The sequence below is a fragment of the Pseudophryne corroboree genome, chromosome 4, assembly GCF_028390025.1.
Source record: "Pseudophryne corroboree isolate aPseCor3 chromosome 4, aPseCor3.hap2, whole genome shotgun sequence".
Classification (NCBI taxonomy): Eukaryota; Metazoa; Chordata; class Amphibia; order Anura; family Myobatrachidae; genus Pseudophryne; species Pseudophryne corroboree.
Genome location: NC_086447.1, coordinates 866,433,943 through 866,457,980, shown reverse-complemented (window position 1 = coordinate 866,457,980; position 24,038 = coordinate 866,433,943). Strand labels below are relative to the sequence as shown.

The 24,038-nt window shown below is 50.1% G+C and overlaps 1 protein-coding gene across 4 annotated transcripts in view; it reads right to left on the bottom strand.

Annotated features, from left to right (window-relative positions):
- MCFD2 (multiple coagulation factor deficiency 2, ER cargo receptor complex subunit) overlaps positions 1–24,038 on the bottom strand; it is a 60,882-nt gene that overhangs the window by 18,420 nt on the left and 18,424 nt on the right. The window contains exon 1 of one of the 4 annotated variants that reach the window (XM_063918719.1): positions 5,084–5,173. The exons of 1 other annotated variant lie outside the window; for it this stretch is intronic. In XM_063918719.1, the coding sequence (XP_063774789.1) occupies positions 5,084–5,115 (32 nt within the window). In that variant the 5' untranslated portion in view covers positions 5,116–5,173. 2 more of the 4 variants (XM_063918720.1, XM_063918721.1) reach the window with 2 other exon arrangements.

The following is a 24,038-nucleotide window of genomic DNA, read 5'->3' as shown; positions in this document are numbered from 1 at the left end:
AACCACGAGTATAGTTCTTACTCCTCTCCTTCTTATGATTCTCAGTACTTTTGGTATGAGAGGCAGAGGAGGGAACACATACACTGACTGGTACACCCACGGCGTTACCAGAGCGTCCACTGCTATTGCCTGAGGGTCCCTTGACCTGGCGCAATATCTGTCCAGTTTTTTGTTTAGACGTGACGCCATCATGTCCACCTTTGGTTTTTCCCAACGGTTTACAATCAGGTGGAAGACTTCTGGGTGAAGTCCCCACTCTCCCGGGTGAAGGTCGTGTCTGCTGAGGAAGTCTGCTTCCCAGTTGTCCACTCCCGGAATGAACACTGCTGACAGTGCTATCACATGATTTTCCGCCCAGCGAAGAATCCTTGCAGCTTCTGCCATTGCCCTCCTGCTTCTCGTGCCGCCCTGTCTGTTTACGTGGGCGACTGACGTGATGTTGTCCGATTGGATCAACACCGCCTGACCCTGAAGCAGAGGTTTTGCTTGACTTAGGGCATTGTAAATGGCCCTTAGTTCCAGAATGTTTATATGAAGAGATGTTTCCATGCTTGACCACAAGCCCTGGAAATTCCTTCCCTGTGTGACTGCTCCGCAGCCTCTCAGGCTGGCATCCGTGGTTACCAGGATCCAATCCTGAATGCCAAATCTGCGGCCCTCTAGTAGATGAGCACTCTGCAGCCACCACAGGAGAGACACCCTTGTCCTTGGCGACAGGGTTATCCGCTGATGCATCTGCAGATGCGATCCGGACCATTTGTCCAGTAGATCCCACTGAAACGTTCTTGCATGGAATCTTCCGAATGGAATCGCTTCGTAAGAAGCCACCATTTTTCCCAGGACCCTCGTGCACTGATGCACTGAGACCTGTCCTGGTTTTAGGAGGTTCCTGACTAGCTCGGATAACTCCCTGGCCTTCTCCTCCGGGAGAAACACCTTCTTCTGGACTGTGTCCAGAATCATTCCTAGGAACAGTAGACGTGTCGTTGGAATCAGCTGCGATTTTGGAATATTTAGAATCCACCCGTGCTGACGTAACACTACCTGAGATAGTGCTACTCCGACTTCTAACTGTTCCCTGGATCTTGCCCTTATCAGGAGATCGTCCAAGTAAGGGATAATTAAAATGCCTTTTCTTCGTAGAAGAATCATCATTTCGGCCATTACCTTGGTAAAGACCCGAGGTGCCGTGGACAATCCAAACGGCAGCGTCTGAAACTGATAATGACAGTTTTGTACTACAAACCTGAGGTACCCTTGGTGAGAAGGGTATATTGGGACGTGGAGATAAGCATCTTTGATGTCCAGAGACACCATATAGTCCCCTTCTTCCAGGTTCGCTATCACTGCTCTGAGTGACTCCATCTTGAATTTGAACCTTTTTATGTAAGTGTTCAAGGATTTCAGATTTAAAATTGGTCTCACCGAGCCGTCCGGCTTCGGTACCACAAACAGCGTGGAATAATACCCCTTTCCCTGTTGCAGGAGGGGTACCTTGATTATCACCTGCTGGGAATACAGCTTGTGAATGGCTTCCAAAACTGCCTCCCTGTCGGAGGGAGACTTTGGTAAAGCAGACTTCAGGAACCGATGAGGGGGAAACGCCTCGAATTCCAGTTTGTACCCCTGCGATACTACCTGTAGAATCCAGGGATCCACTTGCGAGTGAGCCCACTGCGCGTTGAAATTCTTGAGACGGGCCCCCACCATATCTGAGTCTGCTTGTAAAGCCCCAGCGTCATGCTGAAGACTTGGCAGAAGCAGGGGAGGGCTTCTGCTCCTGGGAAGCGGCTGCATGGTGCAGTCTTTTTCCACTTCCTCTGCCGCGGGGCAGAAAGGAGTGGCCTTTTGCTCGCTTGTACTTATGGGAACGAAAGGACTGAGTTTGAAAAGACGGTGTCTTTTTCTGCTGATGTGGAGTGACCTGGGGTAAAAAGGTGGATTTTCCAGCCGTTGCCGTGGCCACCAGGTCCGATAGACCAGCCCCAAATAACTCCTCCCCTTTATACGGCAATACTTCCATGTGCCGTTTGGAATCCGCATCCCCTGACCACTGTCGCGTCCATAACGCTCTTCTGGCAGAGATGGACATAGCACTTACTCTTGATGCCAGGGTGCAAATATCCCTCTGTGCATCACGCATATATAGTAATGCATCCTTTAAATGTTCTATAGTTAACAAAATATTGTCCCTATCCAGGGTATCAATATTCTCGGTCAGGGAATCCGACCATGCGACTCCAGCACTGCACATCCAGGCTGAGGCGATTGCTGGTCGCAGTATAACACCAGTATGTGTGTATATACTTTTTAGGATATTTTCCAGCCTTCTATCAGCTGGTTCTTTGAGGGTAGCCGTATCAGGAGACGGTAACGCTACTTGTTTTGATAAACGTGTGAGCGCCTTATCTACCCTAGGGGGTGTTTCCCAACGCGCCCTAACCTCTGGCGGGAAAGGATATAATGCTAATAATTTTTTAGAAATTAGCTGTTTTTTATCGGGGGAAACCCACGCTTTTTCACACACCTCATTTATTTCCTCTGACTCAGGAAAAAATATTGGTAGTTTTTTCTCACCCCACATAATACCCTTCTTTGTGGTACTTGTAGTGTCAGAAAGGTTCAATGCCTCTTTCATTGCCGTGATCATGTAACGTGTGGCCCTACTGGACATTACGTTTGTCTCGTCACCGTCGACACTAGACTCAGTATCTGTGTCAGGGTCTGTGTCGACCCACTGAGGTAACGGGCGTTTTAGCGCCCCTGACGGTGTTTGAGACGCCTGGACAGACACTAATTGATTTGCCGGCTGTCTCATGTCGTCAACAGTTTTTTGCAAATTGCTGACATTATCACTTAATTGTTTAAATACAATCATCCAGTCAGGTGTCGACTCCCTAGGGGGTGACATCACCAACACAGGCAACTGCTCCGCCTCCACATCATTTTCCTCCTCATACATGTCGACACACGCGTACCGACACACAGCACACACACCGGGAATGCTCTGATAGAGGACAGGACCCCACTTAGCCCTTTGGAGAGACAGAGGGAGAGTCTGCCAGCACACACCCAGCGCTATATATATATACAGGGATAACCTTATATAAGTGTTACTCCCTTATAGCTGCTGTTAATATATTTATTTGCTGCCAAACGTGCCCCCCCTTCTCTTTTTTACCCTGATTCTGAAGCAGGACTGCAGGGGAGAGTCAGGGAGCCGTCCTTCCAGCGGAGCTGTGAGGGAAAATGGCGCTTGTGTGCTGAGGAGATAGGCTCCGCCCCTTCACGACGTCCTTATCTCCCGCTTTTTTGTGTAAAATGGCAGGGGATTAAAATACATCCATATAGCCCAGGAGCTATATGTGATGTATTCTGTTTTGCCACCTAAGGTATTCTGTTATATTGCGTCTCAGGGCGCTCCCCCCCCAGCGCCCTGCACCCTCAGTGACCGGAGTGTGAAGTGTGCTGAGAGCAATGGCGCACAGCTGCGGTGCGGTGCGCTACCTTAGTCTGAAGACAGGATGTCTTCTGCCGCCGATTTCACCGGACCTCTTCGTCTCTTCTGGCTCTGTAAGGGGGACGGCGGCGCGGCTCCGGTGACCCATCCAGGCTGAACCTGTGATCGTCCCTCTGGAGCTAGTGTCCAGTAGCCTAAGAAACCCGATCCACTCTGCACTCAGGTGAGTCCGTTTCTTCTCCCCTTAGTCCCACGATGCAGTGAGCCTGTTGCCAGCAGGACTCACTGAAAATAAAAAAACCTAACTAAACTTTTATTCTAAGCAGCTCAGGAGAGCCACCTAGATTGCACCCTTCTCGGCCGGGCACAAAAATCTAACTGGGGCTTGGAGGAGGGTCATAGGGGGAGGAGCCAGTGCACACCACCTGATCCTTAAGCTTTTATTTTGTGCCCTGTCTCCTGCGGAGCCGCTATTCCCCATGGTCCTTACGGAGTCCCAGCATCCACTAGGACGTCAGAGAAATAAAGGTTAATAATACCACCAACTCTATGGAGGTACATGGTTGGTTCTAAATCGGAGTGGGAGAAGGGACCTTCTGACGTCACTAGGGGAGGAGACACGTCACCAGGGGGAGAAGCTACGGCTAAACAGGGTACACGAAAAGTACCCTCGCGGGCTCACTTCACTCGCCACGCTTCTGGCTCGGTGGCTCGCTCCGCTTCGCTCGCCACCTGACTACTAAAGGTAATAGTTGGTGGCGTGGACAGTAGAGGAACTATCCCGGTGGCCGAGCTCCTCCCCCTTGTGATATGGCTCCTCCCCCTGACGTAAAAGGTCCCTTAGGCCACTTGAATCTAGCATCAACTGAAGGCACATGGGAGGACCAGGAACCACAACTTACTTCATTGTAGATTAGCCTTGGTGGCACTGAGCACCTGACTTATCTATGGCAGACTAACCACTGGCAGTGCCAACCATAGCATACAGGAAAGGGTGCAGGCATGCCAGCAGTAGATGGTAACACTGTGTACATACATAATGTACCTGCAGCCACATGATGAAGTTGTATAGAGTGAGAATCATCGCTAGCAAGTTTATAAACAAGCTGACACTATTGTTTCCTTTGTATATATTATATTAACCTTACAGATCAGTCTTGCTGAGCCCATGGTCCTAGAGCCGGGATGTACCCATAGTATATGTATATAGATAACTGGGACACTGCTGTATGCTATGGGCATAAGCCTATATAATGGGTGTATATAGTTACACTGACCGCTAGGGGACCATAATGCATAGAGGCAGGGGCTAGTGATCACCATATGCTGCTCATGCCCTGATATGAGGAGACCCCAACATGTATGCTGTATAGTATGCCATGTATATAATATTAACCGTTATATACAGTATCTATGTCAGGCCCCCCATCTTACCCTCCCCAGGGATGAGAGTGAGCCTGCCCCGCTAATAGCGACCTACCTCCTCCCCGTCCCAGCAGCAGCGCTCCTATCAGTGCAGCTTATAGCGCTCACCCGCCTGGTACGCTCTCCGCTCAGTGTTACCCTCGCTCAGCGCGGCACAGAGACCTGCACTGGAGGAGACGACGATTCATCGGTGCTCACCTCCTCTGGCCTGGCATAGATGTTGTGCGCATGCGCAGTGGCCGCCGGCGTCCATCACGGCTCCATCTTACTCCCGGGAAAGAGAAGAGAGTCGTGTAACTATTTCATTCGGGTGATGACGCAGGATGCCCGGAGAAGATTCGCCACAGAGAATATCATATGATATCTTATCCTATCATATCATGTCATATCATTCATTATGTGTGTATTTATGCAGATGTAGTTATATAGATATGAATATAGCTATATAGATACATTAATGTGGAGTTATACGCATAGATAAAGGGTTGCTTCCCATAGCACACAGTATGAAGCAGTGAAAAGTATGGAGAACTGAGCCAGTGGATAAGTTGCCCATGGCAACCAATCAGCTGCTACGTATCATTTTATAAAAATGCCACTTATAAATGTTACCTCAACACTGATTGGTTGCCATGGGCAACTTCTCCACTGGCTCACTTCTCCACTCTTTTCACTGCTTCATGTATAGACCCCAATGGAGGCAGGGTTGGTGAAAAGCAGGAGGCTACTTAAATAATAATAAATATTTAAATTATAAATAAAAAATGTTACACCTCGCAACTGTTTTTATATTAGCCGGACAGCCACGAATCACGCTTGTACCCCGAATTTCTATCAAACTATTAAGTTTATGTCTGCGTGTTTTCATCTCATTACAGGTTGTAAAGCATTAGATTGCAACACAGCACTTCTCAGCTAATGCTGGGCAGGAATCAGTATGATTCCCTGACAGTCGGAATCCCGACAGTCAAGTTCCTGACATCGAGCGCAGCGTCTGCATTCGCCACGATTCGGGCTTGGTGGCGAGCAATTCCCCCACGGGTGGTGGCGTGGACCACCACCCTAGTGGGAATACCGGTCAGCGGTCGGGATTTCAACTGCCGGCAGTTTGACTGCTGCCGGGATCCGGCGACGGTATTTTGACCACCGGGATCCCGACTGTCGGGAACTTAACTACATCCCGCTGGGCATACATGGTCAGATAAAATGCCTGTCAGACTGACATTTTATCTGACAGCCTGAAACCATCAGATATCGTCGCCATACACGGTATGATATGTCACAGTGCGTGGCCACGTGATATGTGTTCCTCCCCTAGGAGGAGACATTGCCCCTTTCCTACGCTGTGAAGGCATGAGGGGAAATGTTGGGTGGTTGGTTGCCGCAGCGCATACACTGCCAGGTGCGTCCGACAGATGATCGGATCAGTCGGGCATGCTGGAAGATTTCTCATGTCCGACCAGCCAAACATTGTTAACCGTCACAGCCATAAACTATGCGTTTATCAGCCTGATCAGTAACTGACAGCCATATTTTGTAACCTCCAGAGAGAGAGAAATTTTGAAAAGCAGCAAATTTTAGGTAGGTCAGCCTAGAAAATAAATATCAAAAGAATGCAGAAACGTACTTAACTTGCTGTTTAATAGAGATGAGTGGGTTCGGGTTTTACTCGGTTCTCAAAACGGCATCTTATTGGCTATCCAAAACAAGAGACATCCGTGAGCCAATAAGATGCCGTTTTGAGAACCGAGTAAATCCGAGTAAAACTGAGTAAAACCGAACCCGCTCATCTCTACTATTTACGGAAACAAAAAAATAAACCTGTGTTCTTTGCTTCCCTAACATAGGGGGTAATTCTGAGTTGATCGCAGCATCAAATTTGTTAGCAGTTGGGCAAAACCATGTGCACTGCAGGTGTGGCAGATATAACATTTGCAGAGAGAGTTAGATTTGGGTGGGGTGCAGAGGCGTAACTAGGGTTTCTCTAACGTCCTTGAGGATGCTGGAACTCCGTAAGGACCATGGGGAATAGACAGGCTCTGCAGGAGATAGGGCACTTTAAGAAAGCTTTGGATTCTGGGTTTGCACTGGCTCCTCCCTCTATGCCCCTCCTCCAGACCTCAGTTTTACACTGTGCCCAGAGCAAGAATGGTGCACTGCAGAGAGCTCTCCAAAGTTCTCTGCCTGAAAGCATTTTTGTTTTGATTTTACTTTCTACTTTTTACTACTTTTTCACAGGGAGCACTGCTGGCAACAGGCTCCCTGCATCGAGGGACTGAGGAGAGAGGAGCAGACCTTCTTGTCAAAGATAGGCTCTGCTTCCTCGGCTACTGGACACCATTAGCTCCAGAGGGGGTGAACGCAGGTTCTTACTGGGCGTCCACCCCCGGAGCCGCGCCGCCGTTCTCCTCACAGAGCCAGAAGTACAGAAGTCAGAAGACGTCTCAGGCGGCAGAAGTCTTCAGCTTCACTGAGGTAGCGCACAGCACTGCAGCTGTGCGTCATTGCTCCCATACACCTCACACACTCCGGTCACTGTAAGGGTGCAGGGCGCAGGGGGGGCGCCCTTGGCAGCAATATAAACCTCTGCATGTCAAAAAGACTATATACATGTACAGGTGGGCTCTGTACATGTATATAAAAGAGCCCCCGCCATATTTTACCAAGTTTGAGCGGGACAGAAGCCCGCCGCCGAGGGGGCGGGGCTTCTCCCTCAGCACTCACCAGCGCCATTTTCTCTCCACAGCACTGCTGAGAGGAAGCTCCCCGGACCCTCTCCTGCTTACACACGGTGAAAGGGTGCTTAAAAGAGAGGGGGGGCGCACATAATTGGCGGTTTACATATTACACAGCGCTGCTGGGGAAAAACATTTTGTGTTGGTCTCCAGGGTTATTGCGCTGGGGTGTGTGCTGGCATACTCTCTCTGTCTCTCCAAAGGGCCTTGACAGGGATACTGTCTTCAGAAAAGGTGTTCCCTGTGTGTGTGTGAAGTGTGTCGGTACGCGTGTGTTGACATGTTTGACGAGGAAGGCTAGCTTACTGTGGAGGGGGAGTGTTTGAATGTCAGGTCGCCATCGGCAACGCCGACACCGGAATGGGTGGATATGCTGAATGTCTTGGATGCAAATGTCAATCTATTGCATAAAAGGTTAGACAAGGCAGAAGCTAGGGATCAGTCAGGTACCCAGTCCATGCTTGTCCCTGTGGCGCCAGGCCCGTCGGGGTCTCAGAATCGCACCATATCCCAGATCGATGACCCAGATACCGACACAGATTCTGACTCTAGTGTCGACTATGAAGATGCAAAATTACAGCCGAAGGTGGCAAAAGGTATTCGGTACATGATTATGGCCATTAAAGAGGTTTTGCATATTACTGAGGAACCCCCTGTCCCTGACACGAGGGTACACATGTATAAAGGGAAAAAGCCTGAAGTCACTTTTCCATCATCATTTGAATTAAGTGAATTGTGCGAAAAGGCTTGGGACTCTCCAGATAGGAGACCACAAGTTCCCAAAAGGATTCTTATGGGCCCTCATTCCGAGTTGTTCGCTCGGTAAAAATCTTCGCATCGCAGCGATTTTCCGCTTAATGCGCATGCGCAATGTTCGCACTGCGACTGCGCCAAGTAAATTTGCTATGCAGTTAGGAATTTTACTCACGGCTTTTTCATCGTTCTGGCGATCGTAATGTGATTGACAGGAAATGGGTGTTACTGGGCGGAAACAGGCCGTTTTATGGGCGTGTGGGAAAAAACGCTACAGTTTCCGGAAAAAACGCAGGAGTGGCCGGAGAAACGGAGGAGTGTCTGGGCGAACGCTGGGTGTGTTTGTGACGTCAAACCAGGAACGACAAGCACTGAACTGATCGCAGATGCCGAGTAAGTCTGAAGCTACTCAGAAACTGCTACGAGGTGTGTAATCGCAATATTGCGAATACATCGTTCGCAATTTTAAGATGCTAAGATTCACTCTCAGTAGGCGGCGGCTTAGCATGAGCAAATCTGCTAAAATCCGCTTGCGAGCGAACAACTCGGAATGAGGGCCATGGCGTATCCTTTTCCACAAACTGATAGGATACGCTGGGAATCTTCACCAAAAGTGGACAAGGCGCTGACACGCTTGTCCAAAAAGGTGGCACTGCCTTCTCAGGATACGGCTTACCTCAAGGAACCAGCTGATCGCAGGCAGGAAATTACCTTAAAGCACATTTACACTCACTCCGGTACTATTGCTAGACCGGCTATGGCGTCGGCCTGGGTTTGTAGTGCGGTTGTGGCATGGGCAGATTCCTTATCTGCGGAGATTGACACCTTAGATAGGGATGCCATTCAAATGACCATAGAGCATATCAGAGATGCTGCCTTGTATATGAGAGATGCTCAGAGAGACATTTGTTTATTAAGCTCCAGAATAAATGCTATGTCTATTTCTGCTAGGCGACTCCTGTGGACCCGGCAGTGGACGGGAGATGCCGATTCTAAGCGGCACATGGAGTCCTTGCCGTACAAGGGGGAGGAGTTGTTTGGAGACGGCCTCTCGGACCTTGTCTCTACGGCTACGGCGGGTAAGTCGAATTTCTTACCTTATGTCCCCCCGCAGCATACTAAGAAGGCACCTCATTATCAAATGCAGTCCTTTCGTTCCAATAAAAACAAGAAGGTGCGGGGATCGTCCTTTGTTACCAGAGGAAAAGGCAGGGGAAAGAAGCTGCACACAGCTTGTTCCCAAGAGCAGAAGTCCTCCCCTGCGTCTGCAAAGTCCACCGCATGACGCTGGGGCTTCCCGGGGGGAGGCGGATCTGGTGGGGGCTCGTCTTCGGTTTTTCAGCCATGTCTGGGTTCAATCGCAGGTGGATCCCTGGGCAGTAGAGATTGTTGCTACAGGCTAGAATTCGAAGACTTGCCTCCTCGCCGGTTTTTCAAATCGGCTCTGCCGACTTCCCCATCAGAGAGGGAGTCAGTGTTGACAGCAATCCAAAAATTGTATTTTCAACAGGTGATTGTCACAGTTCCTCATCTCCAGCAGGGAGAGGGATATTATTCAACCCTGTCTGTGGTCCCGAAATCGGACGGTTCGGTCAGGCCCATTTTAAACCTGAAATCTCTGAACTTGTACTTGAAAAGGTTCAAGTTCAAAATGGAATCACTCCGGGCGGTCATCGCCAGCCTGGAGGAGGGGGGGGGGGGGGGTTGGATGGTGTCCCTGGACGTATAGGATGCATACCTTCATGTTCCAATATTCCCCCCCATCAGGCGTTCCTGAGATTTGCAGTGCAGGACTGTCACTACCAATTTCAGACATTGCCGTTTGGGCTTTCCACGGCCCCGAGGGTTTTCACCAAGGTAATGGCGGAAATGATGGTGCTCCTGCGCAGGCAGGGGGTCACAATTATCCCATACTTGGACGATCTCCTAATAAAGGCGAGATTTCGGGAGAAGTTGCTGGACAGCGTGTCTCTGTCCATGAAGACGTTGCAGCTACACGGCTGGATTCTCAATATACCGAAGTCCCAGCTAGTTCCTACAACGCGTCTGACCTTTCTGGGCCTGATCCTAGACACAGACCAGAAAAAGGTTTTTCTTCCGATCGAAAAGGTTCAGGAACTCATGACCATGGTCAGGAACCTATTGAAACCAAAGAAGGTTTCAGTGCATCAGTGCACGCGGGTCCTGGGGAAGATGGTGGCTTCATACGAGGCCATCCCTTTCGGCAGATTCCATGCGAGGACTTTTCAATGGGACCTCTTGGACAAGTGGTCAGGGTCCCATTTACAAATGCATCAAAGGATCACCCTGTCTCCCAGGACCAGGGTATCTCTCCTGTGGTGGCTGAACAGTGCTCACCTTCTAGAGGGTCGCAGGTTCGGCATTCAGGACTGGGTCCTCGTGACCACGGACGCAAGCCTCCGAGGCTGGGGAGCAGTGGCACTAGGAAGAAATTTCCAAGGTCTCTGGTCAAGCCTGGAGACTCGTCTCCACATCAACGTCCTGGAGTTGAGGGCCATATACAACGCCCTGCGTCAAGCGGAGAACTTACTTCGGAGAAGACCGGTTCTGATTCAGTCAGACAATGTCACGGCAGTGGCTCATATAAACCGCCAAGGCGGAACAAGGAGCAGAGTGGCCATGGCAGAAGCGACCAGGATTCTACGCTGGGTGGAAGGCCATGTATGCGCGCTGTCAGCGGTGTTCATCCCGTGGGTGGACAACTGGGAGGCGGACTTCCTCAGCAAGCACGACCTGCATCCCGGGGAGTGGGGACTTCATCAAGAAGTCTTTGCACAGATCGCGGATCGGTGGGGCCTGCCTCAAATAGACATGATGGCGTCCCGTTTCAACAAAAATAAGATTTTACTTACCGATAAATCTATTTCTCGGAGTCCGTAGTGGATGCTGGGGTTCCTGAAAGGACCATGGGGAATAGCGGCTCCGCAGGAGACAGGGCACAAAAAGTAAAGCTTTTTCAGATCAGGTGGTGTGCACTGGCTCCTCCCCCTATGACCCTCCTCCAGACTCCAGTTAGGTACTGTGCCCGGACGAGCGTACACAATAAGGGAGGATTTTGAATCCCGGGTAAGACTCATACCAGCCACACCAATCACACCGTACAACCTGTGATCTAAACCCAGTTAACAGTATGATAACAGCGGAGCCTCTGAAAGATGGCTTCCTTCAACAATAACCCGAATCAGTTAACAATAACTATGTACAATTTATGCAGATAATCCGCACTTGGGATGGGCGCCCAGCATCCACTACGGACTCCGAGAAATAGATTTATCGGTAAGTAAAATCTTATTTTCTCTATCGTCCTAGTGGATGCTGGGGTTCCTGAAAGGACCATGGGGATTATACCAAAGCTCCCAAACGGGCGGGAGAGTGCGGATGACTCTGCAGCACCGAATGAGAGAACTCCAGGTCCTCCTTAGCCAGAGTATCAAATTTGTAAAATTTTACAAACGTGTTCTCCCCTGACCACGTAGCTGCTCGGCAAAGTTGTAATGCCGAGACCCCTCGGGCAGCCGCCCAAGATGAGCCCACCTTCCTTGTGGAGTGGGCCTTTACAGATTTAGGCTGTGGCAGGCCTGCCACAGAATGTGCAAGTTGGATTGTGCTACAGATCCAACGAGCAATCGTCTGCTTAGACGCAGGAGCACCCATCTTGTTGGGTGCATACAATATAAACAACGAGTCAGATTTTCTGACTCCAGCTGTCCTTGCAATATATATTTTTAATGCTCTGACAACGTCCAGTAACTTGGAGTCCTCCAAGTCACTTGTAGCCGCAGGCACTACAATAGGCTGGTTCAGATGAAATGCTGACACCACCTTAGGGAGAAAATGCGGACGAGTCCGCAGTTCTGCCCTGTCCGAATGGAAAATCAGATATGGGCTTTTGTAAGATAAAGCTGCCAATTCTGATACTCTCCTGGCAGAAGCCAGGGCTAGAAGCATGGTCACTTTCCAAGTGAGATATTTCAAATCCACCTTATTTAGTGGTTCAAACCAATGAGATTTTAGAAAGTCCAAAACCACATTGAGATCCCACGGTGCCACTGGAGGCACCACAGGAGGCTGTATATGCAGCACTCCCTTAACAAAGGTCTGGACTTCAGGGACTGAAGCCAATTCTTTTTGAAAGAAAATCGACAGGGCCGAAATTTGAACCTTAATAGATCCCAATTTGAGACCCATAGACAATCCTGATTGCAGGAAATGTAGGAATCGACCCAGTTGAAATTCCTCCGTCGGAGCACTCCGATCTTCGCACCACGCAACATATTTTCGCCAAATTCGGTGATAATGTTGCACGGTTACATCCTTCCTTGCTTTAATCAAAGTAGGAATGACTTCTTCCGGCATGCCTTTTTCCTTTAGGATCCGGCGTTCAACCGCCATGCCGTCAAACGCAGCCGCGGTAAGTCTTGAAACAGACAGGGACCCTGCTGAAGCAAGTCCCTCCTTAGAGGTAGAGGCCACGGATCTTCCGTGATCATCTCTTGAAGTTCCGGGTACCAAGTCCTTCTTGGCCAATCCGGAACCACTAGTATCGTTCTTACGCCTCTTTGCCGTATAATTCTCAATACTTTTGGTATGAGAGGCAGAGGAGGAAACACATACACCGACTGGTACACCCAAGGCGTTACCAGCGCGTCCACAGCTATTGCCTGCGGATCTCTTGACCTGGCGCAATACCTGTCCAGTTTTTTGTTGAGGCGAGACGCCATCATGTCCACCATTGGTCTTTCCCAATGGGTTACCAGCATGTGGAAGACTTCTGGATGAAGTCCCCACTCTCCCGGGTGAAGATCGTGTCTGCTGAGGAAGTCTGCTTCCCAGTTGTCCACTCCCGGGATGAACACTGCTGACAGTGCTATCACATGATTCTCTGCCCAGCGAAGAATCCTTGCAGCTTCTGCCATTGCACTCCTGCTTCTTGTGCCGCCCTGTCTGTTCACATGGGCGACTGCCGTGATGTTGTCCGACTGGATCAACACCGGTTTTCCCTGAAGCAGAGGTTCTGCCTGGCTTAGAGCATTGTATATTGCTCTTAGTTCCAGAATGTTTATGTGAAGAGACGTTTCCAGGCTCGTCCATACTCCCTGGAAGTTTCTTCCTTGTGTGACTGCTCCCCAGCCTCTCAGGCTGGCGTCCGTGGTCACCAGGATCCAATCCTGTATGCCGAATCTGCGGCCCTCCAATAGATGAGGACTCTGCAACCACCACAGAAGAGACACCCTTGTCCTTGGAGACAGGGTTATCCGTAGGTGCATCTGAAGATGCGACCCTGACCATTTGTCCAACAGATCCCTTTGGAAAATTCTTGCGTGGAATCTGCCGAATGGAATTGCTTCGTAAGAAGCCACCATTTTTCCCAGGACTCTTGTGCATTGATGTACAGACACCTTTCCTGGTTTTAGGAGGTTCCTGACAAGCTCGGATAGCTCCTTGGCTTTTTCCTCCGGGAGAAAAACCTTTTTCTGAACCGTGTCCAGAATCATCCCTAGAAACAGCAGACGAGTTGTCGGCATTAACTGGGATTTTGGAATATTCAGAATCCACCCGTGCTGTTTTAGCACTTCTTGAGACAGTGCTAATCCCATCTCTAGCTGTTCTCTGGACCTCGCCCTTATTAGGAGATCGTCCAAGTATGGGATAATTAATATGCCTTTTCTTCGAAGAAGAATCATCATCTCGGCCATTACCTTTGTAAAGATCCGAGGTGCCGTGGACAATCCGAACGGCAGCGTCTGAAACTGATAGTGACAGTTTTGTACAACGAACCTGAGGTACCCCTGGTGTGAGGGGTAAATTGGAACGTGGAGATACGCATCCTTGATGTCCAAGGATACCATAAAGTCCCCCTCTTCCAGGTTCGCTATCACTGCTCTGAGTGACTCCATCTTGAACTTGAACTTCTTTATGTACAGGTTCAAGGACTTCAGATTTAGAATAGGCCTTACCGAGCCATCCGGCTTCGGTACCACAAAAAGAGTGGAATAATACCCCTTCCCTTGTTGTAGAAGAGGTACCTTGACTATCACCTGCTGAGAGTACAGCTTGTGAATGGCTTCCAAAACCGTCTCCCTTTCGGAGGGGGACGTTGGTAAAGCAGACTTCAGGAAACGGCGAGGTGGATCTGTCTCTAATTCCAACCTGTACCCTTGAGATATTATCTGCAGGATCCAGGGATCTACCTGCGAGTGAGCCCACTGCGCGCTGTAATTTTTGAGACGACCGCCCACCGTCCCCGAGTCCGCTTGAGAAGCCCCAGCGTCATGCTGAGGCTTTTGTAGAAGCCGGGGAGGGCTTCTGTTCCTGGGAAGGAGCTGCGTGTTGCTGTCTCTTCCCTCGACCTCTGCCTCGTGGCAGATATGAATAGCCCTTTGCTCTCTTATTTTTAAAGGAACGAAAGGGCTGCGGTTGAAAAGTCTGTGCCTTTTTCTGTTGGGGAGTGACTTGAGGTAGAAAGGTGGATTTCCCGGCTGTAGCCGTGGCCACCAAATCTGATAGACCGACTCCAAATAACTCCTCCCCTTTATACGGCAAAACTTCCATATGCCGTTTTGAATCCGCATCGCCTGTCCACTGTCGCGTCCATAAAGCTCTTCTGGCCGAAATGGACATAGCACTTACCCGTGATGCCAGTGTGCAGATATCCCTCTGTGCATCACGCATATAAAGAAATGCATCCTTTATTTGTTCTAACGACAGTAAAATATTGTCCCTGTCCAGGGTATCAATATTTTCAATCAGGGACTCTGACCAAACTACCCCAGCACTGCCCATCCAGGCAGTCGCTACAGCTGGTCGTAGTATAACACCTGCATGTGTGTATATACTTTTTTGGATATTTTCCATCCTCCTATCTGATGGATCTTTAAGTGCGGCCGTCTCAGGAGAGGGTAACGCCACTTGTTTAGATAAGCGTGTTAGCGCCTTGTCCACCCTAGGAGGTGTTTCCCAGCGCTCCCTAACCTCTGGCGGGAAAGGGTATAATGCCAATAATTTCTTTGAAATTATCAGCTTTTTATCAGGGGCAACCCACGCTTCATTACACACGTCATTTAATTCTTCTGATTCAGGAAAAACTATAGGTAGTTTTTTCATACCCCACATAATACCCTGTTTAGTGGTACCTGTAGTATCAGCTAAATGTAACGCCTCCTTCATTGCCAAAATCATATAACGTGTGGCCCTACTGGAAAATACGGTTGAATCGTCACCGTCACCACTGGAGTCAGTGCCTGCGTCTGGGTCTGTATCGACCGACTGAGGCAAAGGGCGTTTCACAGCCCCTGACGGTGTTTGAGTCGCCTGGACAGGCACTAATTGATTGTCCGGCCGCCTCATGTCGTCAAACGACTGCTTTAGCGTGTTGACACTATCCCGTAGTTCCATAAATAAAGGCATCCATTCTGGTGTCGACTCCCTAGGGGGTGACATCCTCATATTTGGCAATTGCTCCGCCTCCACACCAATATCGTCCTCATACATGTCGACACACACGTACCGACACACAGCAGACACACAGGGAATGCTCCTAACGAAGACAGGACCCACTAGCCCTTTGGGGAGACAGAGGGAGAGTTTGCCAGCACACACCAAAAGCGCTATATATATATCAGGGATAGCCTTATAATAAGTGCTCCCTTATAGCTGCTTTGTTATATCAAAATATCGCCATAAATTTGCCCCCCCCCTCTCTGTTTTACCCTGTTTCTGTAGTGCAGTGCAGGGGAGAGACTTGGGAGCCGTCCTGACCAGCGGAGCTGTGAGAGGAAATGGCGCCGTGTGCTGAGGAGATAGGCCCCGCCCCTTTTCTGGCGGGCTCGTCTCCCGCTATTTAGAAAAATCAGGCAGGGGTTAAATATCTCCATATAGCCTCTAGGGGCTATATGTGAGGTATTTTTAGCCTTTATAGGTATTCATTTGCCTCCCAGGGCGCCCCCCTCCCAGCGCCCTGCACCCTCAGTGACTGCCGTGTGAAGTGTGCTGAGAGGAAAATGGCGCACAGCTGCAGTGCTGTGCGCTACCTTTAGAAGACTGCAGGAGTCTTCAGCCGCCGATTCTGGACCTCTTCTGACTTCAGCATCTGCAAGGGGGCCGGCGGCGCGGCTCCGGTGACCATCCAGGCTGTACCTGTGATCGTCCCTCTGGAGCTTGATGTCCAGTAGCCAAGAAGCCAATCCATCCTGCACGCAGGTGAGTTGACTCCTTCTCCCCTCAGTCCCTCGCTGCAGTGATCCTGTTGCCAGCAGGAATCACTGTAAAATAAAAAACCTAGCTAAACTTTTTCTAAGCAGCTCTTTAGGAGAGCCACCTAGATTGCACCCTTCTCGGCCGGGCACAAAAATCTAACTGGAGTCTGGAGGAGGGTCATAGGGGGAGGAGCCAGTGCACACCACCTGATCTGAAAAAGCTTTACTTTTTGTGCCCTGTCTCCTGCGGAGCCGCTATTCCCCATGGTCCTTTCAGGAACCCCAGCATCCACTAGGACGATAGAGAAAAGCTAAAGCGGTATTGCGCTAGGTCAAGGGTTCCTCAGGCGGTAGCGGTAGACGCTCTGGTGACACCTTGGGTGTTCAGATCGGTCTATGTGTTTCCTCCTCTTCCTCTCATACCCAAGGTGTTGAGAATTGTAAGAATAAGCAGGGTCAGAACAATCCTCATTGTTCCAGATTGGCCATGGAGGACTTGGTATCCGGAACTGCAAGAGTTGCTCACAGAAGATCCGTGTCCTCTTCCTCTAAGGCAGGACCTGCTGCAGCAGGGGCCCTGTCTGTTCCAAGACTTACGGCGGCTGCGTTTGACGGCATGGCGGTTGAACGCCGGATCCTAGCGGAAAAAGGAATTCCGGAGGAAGTCATTCCTACCCTGATCAAGGCTAGAAAAGACGTGACGTTAAAACATTATCACCGTATATGGCGGAAATATGTTTCTTGGTGTGAGGCCAGAGCTGCTCCTACGGAGGAGTTCCATTTGGGCCGTCTACTTCACTTCCTTCACACAGGAGTGACCTTGGGCCTAAAATTAGGGTCCATAAAGGTCCAGATTTCGACCTTATCCATTTTCTTTCAAAGAGAATTAGCCTCTCTTCCTGAGGTACAGACTTTTGTGAAGGGGGTGCTGCATATTCAGCCTCCCTTTGTGCCTCCGGTGGCGCCTTGGGATCTTAACGTGGTGTTACGTTTCCTCAAGTCACCTTGGTTTGAACCACTTAAAACTGTGGAGTTGAAATACCTCACGTGGAAAGTGGTCATGTTGTTGGCGTTAGCTTCGGCGAGACGTGTTTCAGAATTGGCGGCTTTATCGCATAAAAGCCCATACTTGGTTTTTCACGTGGATAGGGCAGAGTTGAGGACTCGTCCTCACTTTCTGCAAAAAGTGGTCTCATCTTTTCATGTGAACCAACCTATTGTCGTGCCTGTGGCTACAAGGGACTTGGAGGATTCCGAGTCCCTGGATGTGGTCAGGGCTTTGAAGAGTTATGTGACCAGAACGGCTCGGATCAGGAAGACTGAAGCTTTGTTTGTTCTGTATGCGGCCAACAAGGTTGGCGCCCCTGCTTCAAAGCAGACTATTGCTTGCTGGATCTGTAACACGATTCAGCAGGCGCATTCTACGGCAGGATTGCCGTTACCGAAATCGGTTAAGGCCCACTCCACTAGGAAAGTGGGCTCTTCTTGGGCGGCTGCCCGAGGGGTCTCGGCATTACAGTTGTGCCGAGCAGCTACTTGGTCGGGGACAAACACATTTGCAAAGTTCTATAAGTTTGATACCCTGGCTGAGGAGGACCTCCTGTTTGCTCAATCGGTGCTGCAGAGTCATCCGCACTCTCCCGCCCGTTTGGGAGCTTTGGTATAATCCCCATGGTCCTTACGGAGTCCCACCATCCTCAAGGACGTTAGAGAAAATAAGATTTTACTTACTGGTAAATCTATTTCTCGTAGTCCGTAGAGGATGCTGGGCGCCCGTCCCAAGTGCGGACTTCTTCTGCATGACTTGTATATAGTTATTGCTTACATAAGGGTTATGTTATAGTTTTCGGTGATACCGTGGCTATGTTGTTGTTCATACTGTTAACTGGGTAAGTTTATCTTAAGTTATACGGTGTGATTGGTGTGGCTGGTATGAATCTCGCCCTTAGATTTACAAAAATCCTTCCTCGTACTGTCCATCTCCTCTGGGCAGTTTCCCTAACTGAGGTCTGGAGGAGGGGCATAGAGGGAGGAGCCAGTGCACACCCAGAATCCAAAGCTTTCTTAAAGTGCCCTATCTACTGCGGAGCCCGTCTATTTCCCATGGTCCTTACGGAGTCCCAGCATCCTCTACGGACTACGAGAAATAGATTTACCGGTAAGTGAAATCTTATTTTTTGGAGCCCAGGGCAAGATGTAAAATGCCCCCCACCCCCACCCCCCCCAAGAAAAAAAAAACATAGCAAAAGAAGCATGTGCGCGCGCCGAGGGCGCGCGTGGCGAAAAAATGGGCGTGACCACACACCAGAAGGGGTGTGGCCACGCTCCAGAAGGGGTGTGGCCACTGAAAATGGCCCACAGTGCCAGTTACATTGCCCCACAGTGCCAGATACAATGCCCCACAGTGCCAGATACAATGCCCCACAGTGCCAGTTACATTGCCCCACAGTGCCAGATACAATGCCCCACAGTGCCAGTTACATTGCCCCCCAGTGCCAGATACAATGCCCCACAGTGCCGGATACATGCCCCACAGTGCCAGTTACATTGCCCCACAGTGCCAGATACAATGCCCCACAGTGCCAGATACAATGCCCCACAGTGCCAGTTACATTGCCCCACAGTGCCAGATACAATGCCCCACTGTGCCAGTTACATACCTCACTGTGCCAGATACATGCCCCACACTGTGCCTGATACATGCCCTACTGTGCCAGTTACATGCCCCACTGTGCCAGTTACATGCCTCACTGTGCCAGTTACATGCCCCACTGTGCCAGTTACATGCCCCACTGTGCTCTCTCCCCCCCTTCCTCCTCCCCCCCGGTCACTTACCGAGTCACCGGCGCGGCGGCGCCGCTTGTTCTATGTGAGGGGAGGAGAGCGCCTCTCCTTCCCCTCACCGCTCCAGGATAGGTCTCCGGCGGCTGTGTGGCGCCGGTTCGCTAGCCAATCAGAGCTCGCGGACCGGCAGCCAATCAGGAGCCGGTCCGCAAGCTCTGATTGGCTAACGCCGCCGGAGGCCAGACACAGCAGCGCTGCTGGCAGCGCTGCTAGGGCTTTCAGCGGCAGTGAGGGGAGGGAGAGACGGTGCGCTCTCCTCTCCTCACATTTCGGCTTTCGGTGTGACGGGGGCGAGTGGGGCATGATGCCCTGGTCGCCGGCGGCGCCCCCCTCTCCTGGGCCTGCCAAGGCGCCCAGGGCACGTGCCCCACTCGCCCTACACTAGATACGCCTCTGGTGGGGTGTGTTCAAACTGAAATCTAAATTGCAGTGTAAAAATAAAGCAGCCAGTATTTACCCTGCACAGAAACAAAATAACCCACCCAACTCTAACTCTCTCTGCAAATGTTATATCTGCTCCCCTGCAGTGCACATGGTTTTACCCAACTGCTAACAAATTTGATGCTGCGATCAACTCGGAATTACCCTCCTAGACACATCAACCTTATGCACATGTATATTACAGTATTTTTTGTTTTTGTTTTGGTGTGCTCAATGGGGGGGATTCAGACCTGATCGCTGCTGTGTGTTTTTGCACAGTGGGCGATCAAGTACTAACCGCGCATGGATGTGGACCGCAAAGCGCAGGCGCGTCAGATAACAACAAAGGGCATTGCTGGTCAGCGACGGGATGGTGCGAAAAATTCGATCGCACAGGCTTTCGCAAGGTGATTGACAGGAGGAAGCCGTTTGTGGGTGGTAACTGACCGTTTATTGGTAGTGTCCGGAAAAACACAGGCGTGCCCTAGCGTTTTCAGGCAGGGTGTCTGACGTCAGCTCCGGCCCCGATCAGCCCCTTGTCATCGCACTGTAGGAGTAAGTCCTGGGCTGCGCAGAGACTGCACACGGTGGACTTTTGCAGCTCGGCGTACACATAGGATCGCACACTTGCACAGCGAACATACACTCCCCATGGAGGCGGCGACTATCTGATCGCAGGACAGCAACATTACCAGCCCAGCGATCAGTTCTGAATCATCCCCAATGTCTGAAGTGCATGGCGAATGGATGAAAAAAGCGAAATGTCATACAACAATACAATGAGTGACCAAGATCACAATTCATGACTGCCTACATTATCTTTGTATTTGCATAAATGCTTTCACTTGGTCATCATTTGTGCATATGACCTGAAAAGCAGATTATATAGGCTGTCTTGCTGTAGCTAATTATTAATTGAGTGTAGCTTTAAAATACAAGTCAAATACAACCTTTGCTTTTTGGTATTACTACACCCAGTGTCACGAGGGCCTGATTCAGAGTTGTGTGTAACCCTGATGATCAATTATGAACGCGATGGGGCGTCGAAAATGGATGTGTTTGGACTTGCAATTTCTGGTGTACTTTACTGCAAAGGAAAAGGCTGAAATTAGCTTATGCATATTATCGACTTCCGTCTCCGCCAACGGCAGTAGTGAAAGCAAGGCAGTATGGGCCACTACAGCGTATTACTAAGCAATTACAACTGCGGTGCCGGAGCCTAGAGGAGCAGAGCTGCCTGACACACAGAGTTTTCACTCTAGCAACAGTGGAACCCCTGCCTCCGGGCAAATCGGTGTGCTTGGTTTGCCCCCTTCGCTACGAAAAATGTGTGTGTGATGGGTGGCCACATTCCCTCATGCTTGAAGACTGCCCATGCGCTGGCGTGGACACTGTGGCCGTAGAGGGACCCCCTAGACCACCAGGGCAAGGGCACAGGTCGGATTACCTCATAATCCGTTTTGGTAAGGCCCGCAGTACTCAGTGGGGAAGTCCAGCAAGGGGATAAGGCTCTGATGTTACGCACACCAGTGCCAACAGGAGTATACCGGTGTGTGAACAGAGAGGGAAGCGAAGCAAACGAACTCACAGACAGTATAACATAACATACACAGGAGGTGATGGAATAACTAATAAACACAAAGTGAACGGAGAAGCCCAAAGGCTCAGGAATTGGGCGTCTCCCTAGTGTCAGGAATGCTCAGATGGAATAGAACGGACAATGAAGCGATGTGTAGTGATTTAACATGTGGAGCACCTGAAATGATGTTGCTAAGAGCAACAGAAAAAATCCCAAAGGGTTACCAACGGGTGTGGGAATAAACTCCTTGGTCAGAGATAGAAATATAGACACAAGAAGAGTATCCACAATCCTAACCCCCACTTGCAGGGCACGGGTTCAGCTTACTGCCACTAAACTGACACCTGGACGCCCTGCACAGTGAGGGAGGATTTAAGCAAGCAGGTCTGAGAGTACAGCCGCAAACCTGCTGGGTTCACAGAATAGCAAAAGAACCCCAGCAGGTCAAACAACTGACTCCAGTCTTACTGCTAGGTCCGGATTGGCAGAATGAAGTACCGAATCCCAAGGCCTCATCGCAGTAAGCAACAAGTAAATACAAAGTCACACAGTACTAGCTAACTGTCACAACTGAGGGCCTGAGTTGACGGGAGGCAACCTCAGTTGTAGGGGCTGAGATGTAACGGAACCTGGGAGGTTGTATCAGACCCCTAGACATGTAAGTAACATGTAGAATAACTGCCCGAAGGCGTGACCACGACAACCAGGATAAAAGTCAATGATGTTTATTATGACAAACTCCGTAACACAGCAGAAAATAAGAAAACATAAAAGTCAGCAGGGCAATAATACAGTTCCTGGGTTCTACAGGGTGGCAAGGGCCACAGGCACTGGTAGTGTGAGACAGTTCTAATAATCTTCTAGTTGGAAAGTCCTTACCAGGCCTGACTGTAGCAATGGAGAGAACCCAGGATCGTACCAGCTGGTGTTCCAGGAAAGGCTGGGCTGCTGAAGATAAAACGGCTGCTGTGGATACTGGCTGGAACCAGACTGTTGTTGGTACGGAGTGGATACTGGCTGGAACCAGTTAAATAATAAACGAACTTGAGAGCGATGAAATAATAATACCGGTGGAGAGTGGTAAACTGCAGAAAGGACACCGGCCCTTTAAGGGAAGCTGTACACTGCTGGAAGCTGGGCTGGAAGCAGGTGATTGACTTGAGAGCGATGAAATAATAATACCGGTGGAGAGTGGTAAACTGCAGAAAGGACACCGGCCCTTTAAGGGAAGCTGTACACTGCTGGAAGCTGGGCTGGAAGCAGGTGATTGCTGTAGCTGGAAACAGGTGAGTCCAGAATGGATCGGAGAGTCAGGCTACACCGCAGATGGAATGCTGGTGCGGGTCTCTATAGCAGAAGTCTGGAGACAGGAGCTGGAACCTGGAAGACAACCACAGGAGAGAGACAAACTGGAACTAGGTTAGACAACCAAAGCACTGACGCCTTCCTTGTTCAGGCACAGCTTACTTATACCTGCAGCAAGGAAGGGGTTGGCTAGGCAATTATGCAAATCAACAATACAGACAGCAGATTGGTGGAAATGATCAGATGACAAAAACCAAGATGGCTGCGCCCATGCAGACACTTGGAGGGAAGTTTGGTTTGTAATCCATGTGAGAATTGAAACAGTAATGGCGACGCCGGCCACAGGAGACGCCAGACTGACAAGCGCACATTTAACCACGCGGGCACAGCGGAGGCCGCGGCTGATGAAATCACCACTCTGACATTCTGCATGTGGAAACTCAGAAACAGCGGGATCCGGTCCTGGAATGCTGAGCCAGCCTTAGGAGGCATCTGAAGGGTAAGTAATGGCGTCCAGATACCCGGATCGTGACAGCACCCCCCCCTTTAGGAGTGGCCCCAGGACACTTCTTAGGCTTTAAAGGAAACTTTGCGTGGAAATTTCGGACCAAGGCAGGAGCATGGACGTCTGAGGCATTGGTCCAAGAGCGTTCTTCAGGACCATAGCCCTTCCAGTCAATGAGGTATTGTAACTGACCGTAACGGAAACGTGAGTCCAAAATCTTGGCCACCTCGTACTCGACTCCCCGTTGAGTCTGAACTTTGGGAGCTGGAGGAAGTGCGGAATGAAACCGATTCAGGATCAGCGGTTTCAACAAAGAAACATGAAATGTCCTGGGTATTTTCAAGAAGGATGGTAACTGTAACCTGTAGGCAACAGGATTGATGACTTGTTCAATCTTGAAGGGTCCGATGTAGCGAGGTGCAAATTTCATGCTGGGAACTCTCAACCTCAAATTCTTCGTGGACAACCACACACGATCACCCACCTTGAGAGCAGGAACCGCTCTACGCTTCCTATCGGCAAACTTTTTATACCTGAATGAGGCTTTAAGCAGGGCTGCGCGGACGTTCTTCCAGTTATTTGAAAACTGACGCAAGGTGACATCCACTGCTGGAACAGAAGTTGCGGGAAGCGGTTGGAATTCTGGGACTTTAGGGTGGAATCCATAATTAATGAAGAATGGTGTAGAAGAAGATGAGGAATGGTATTGATTGTTGTGGCTGAACTCGGCCCAAGGAAGGAGTTGAACCCAGTCATCTTGAGAGGAAGACACATATATACGGAGGAAGGCCTCCAA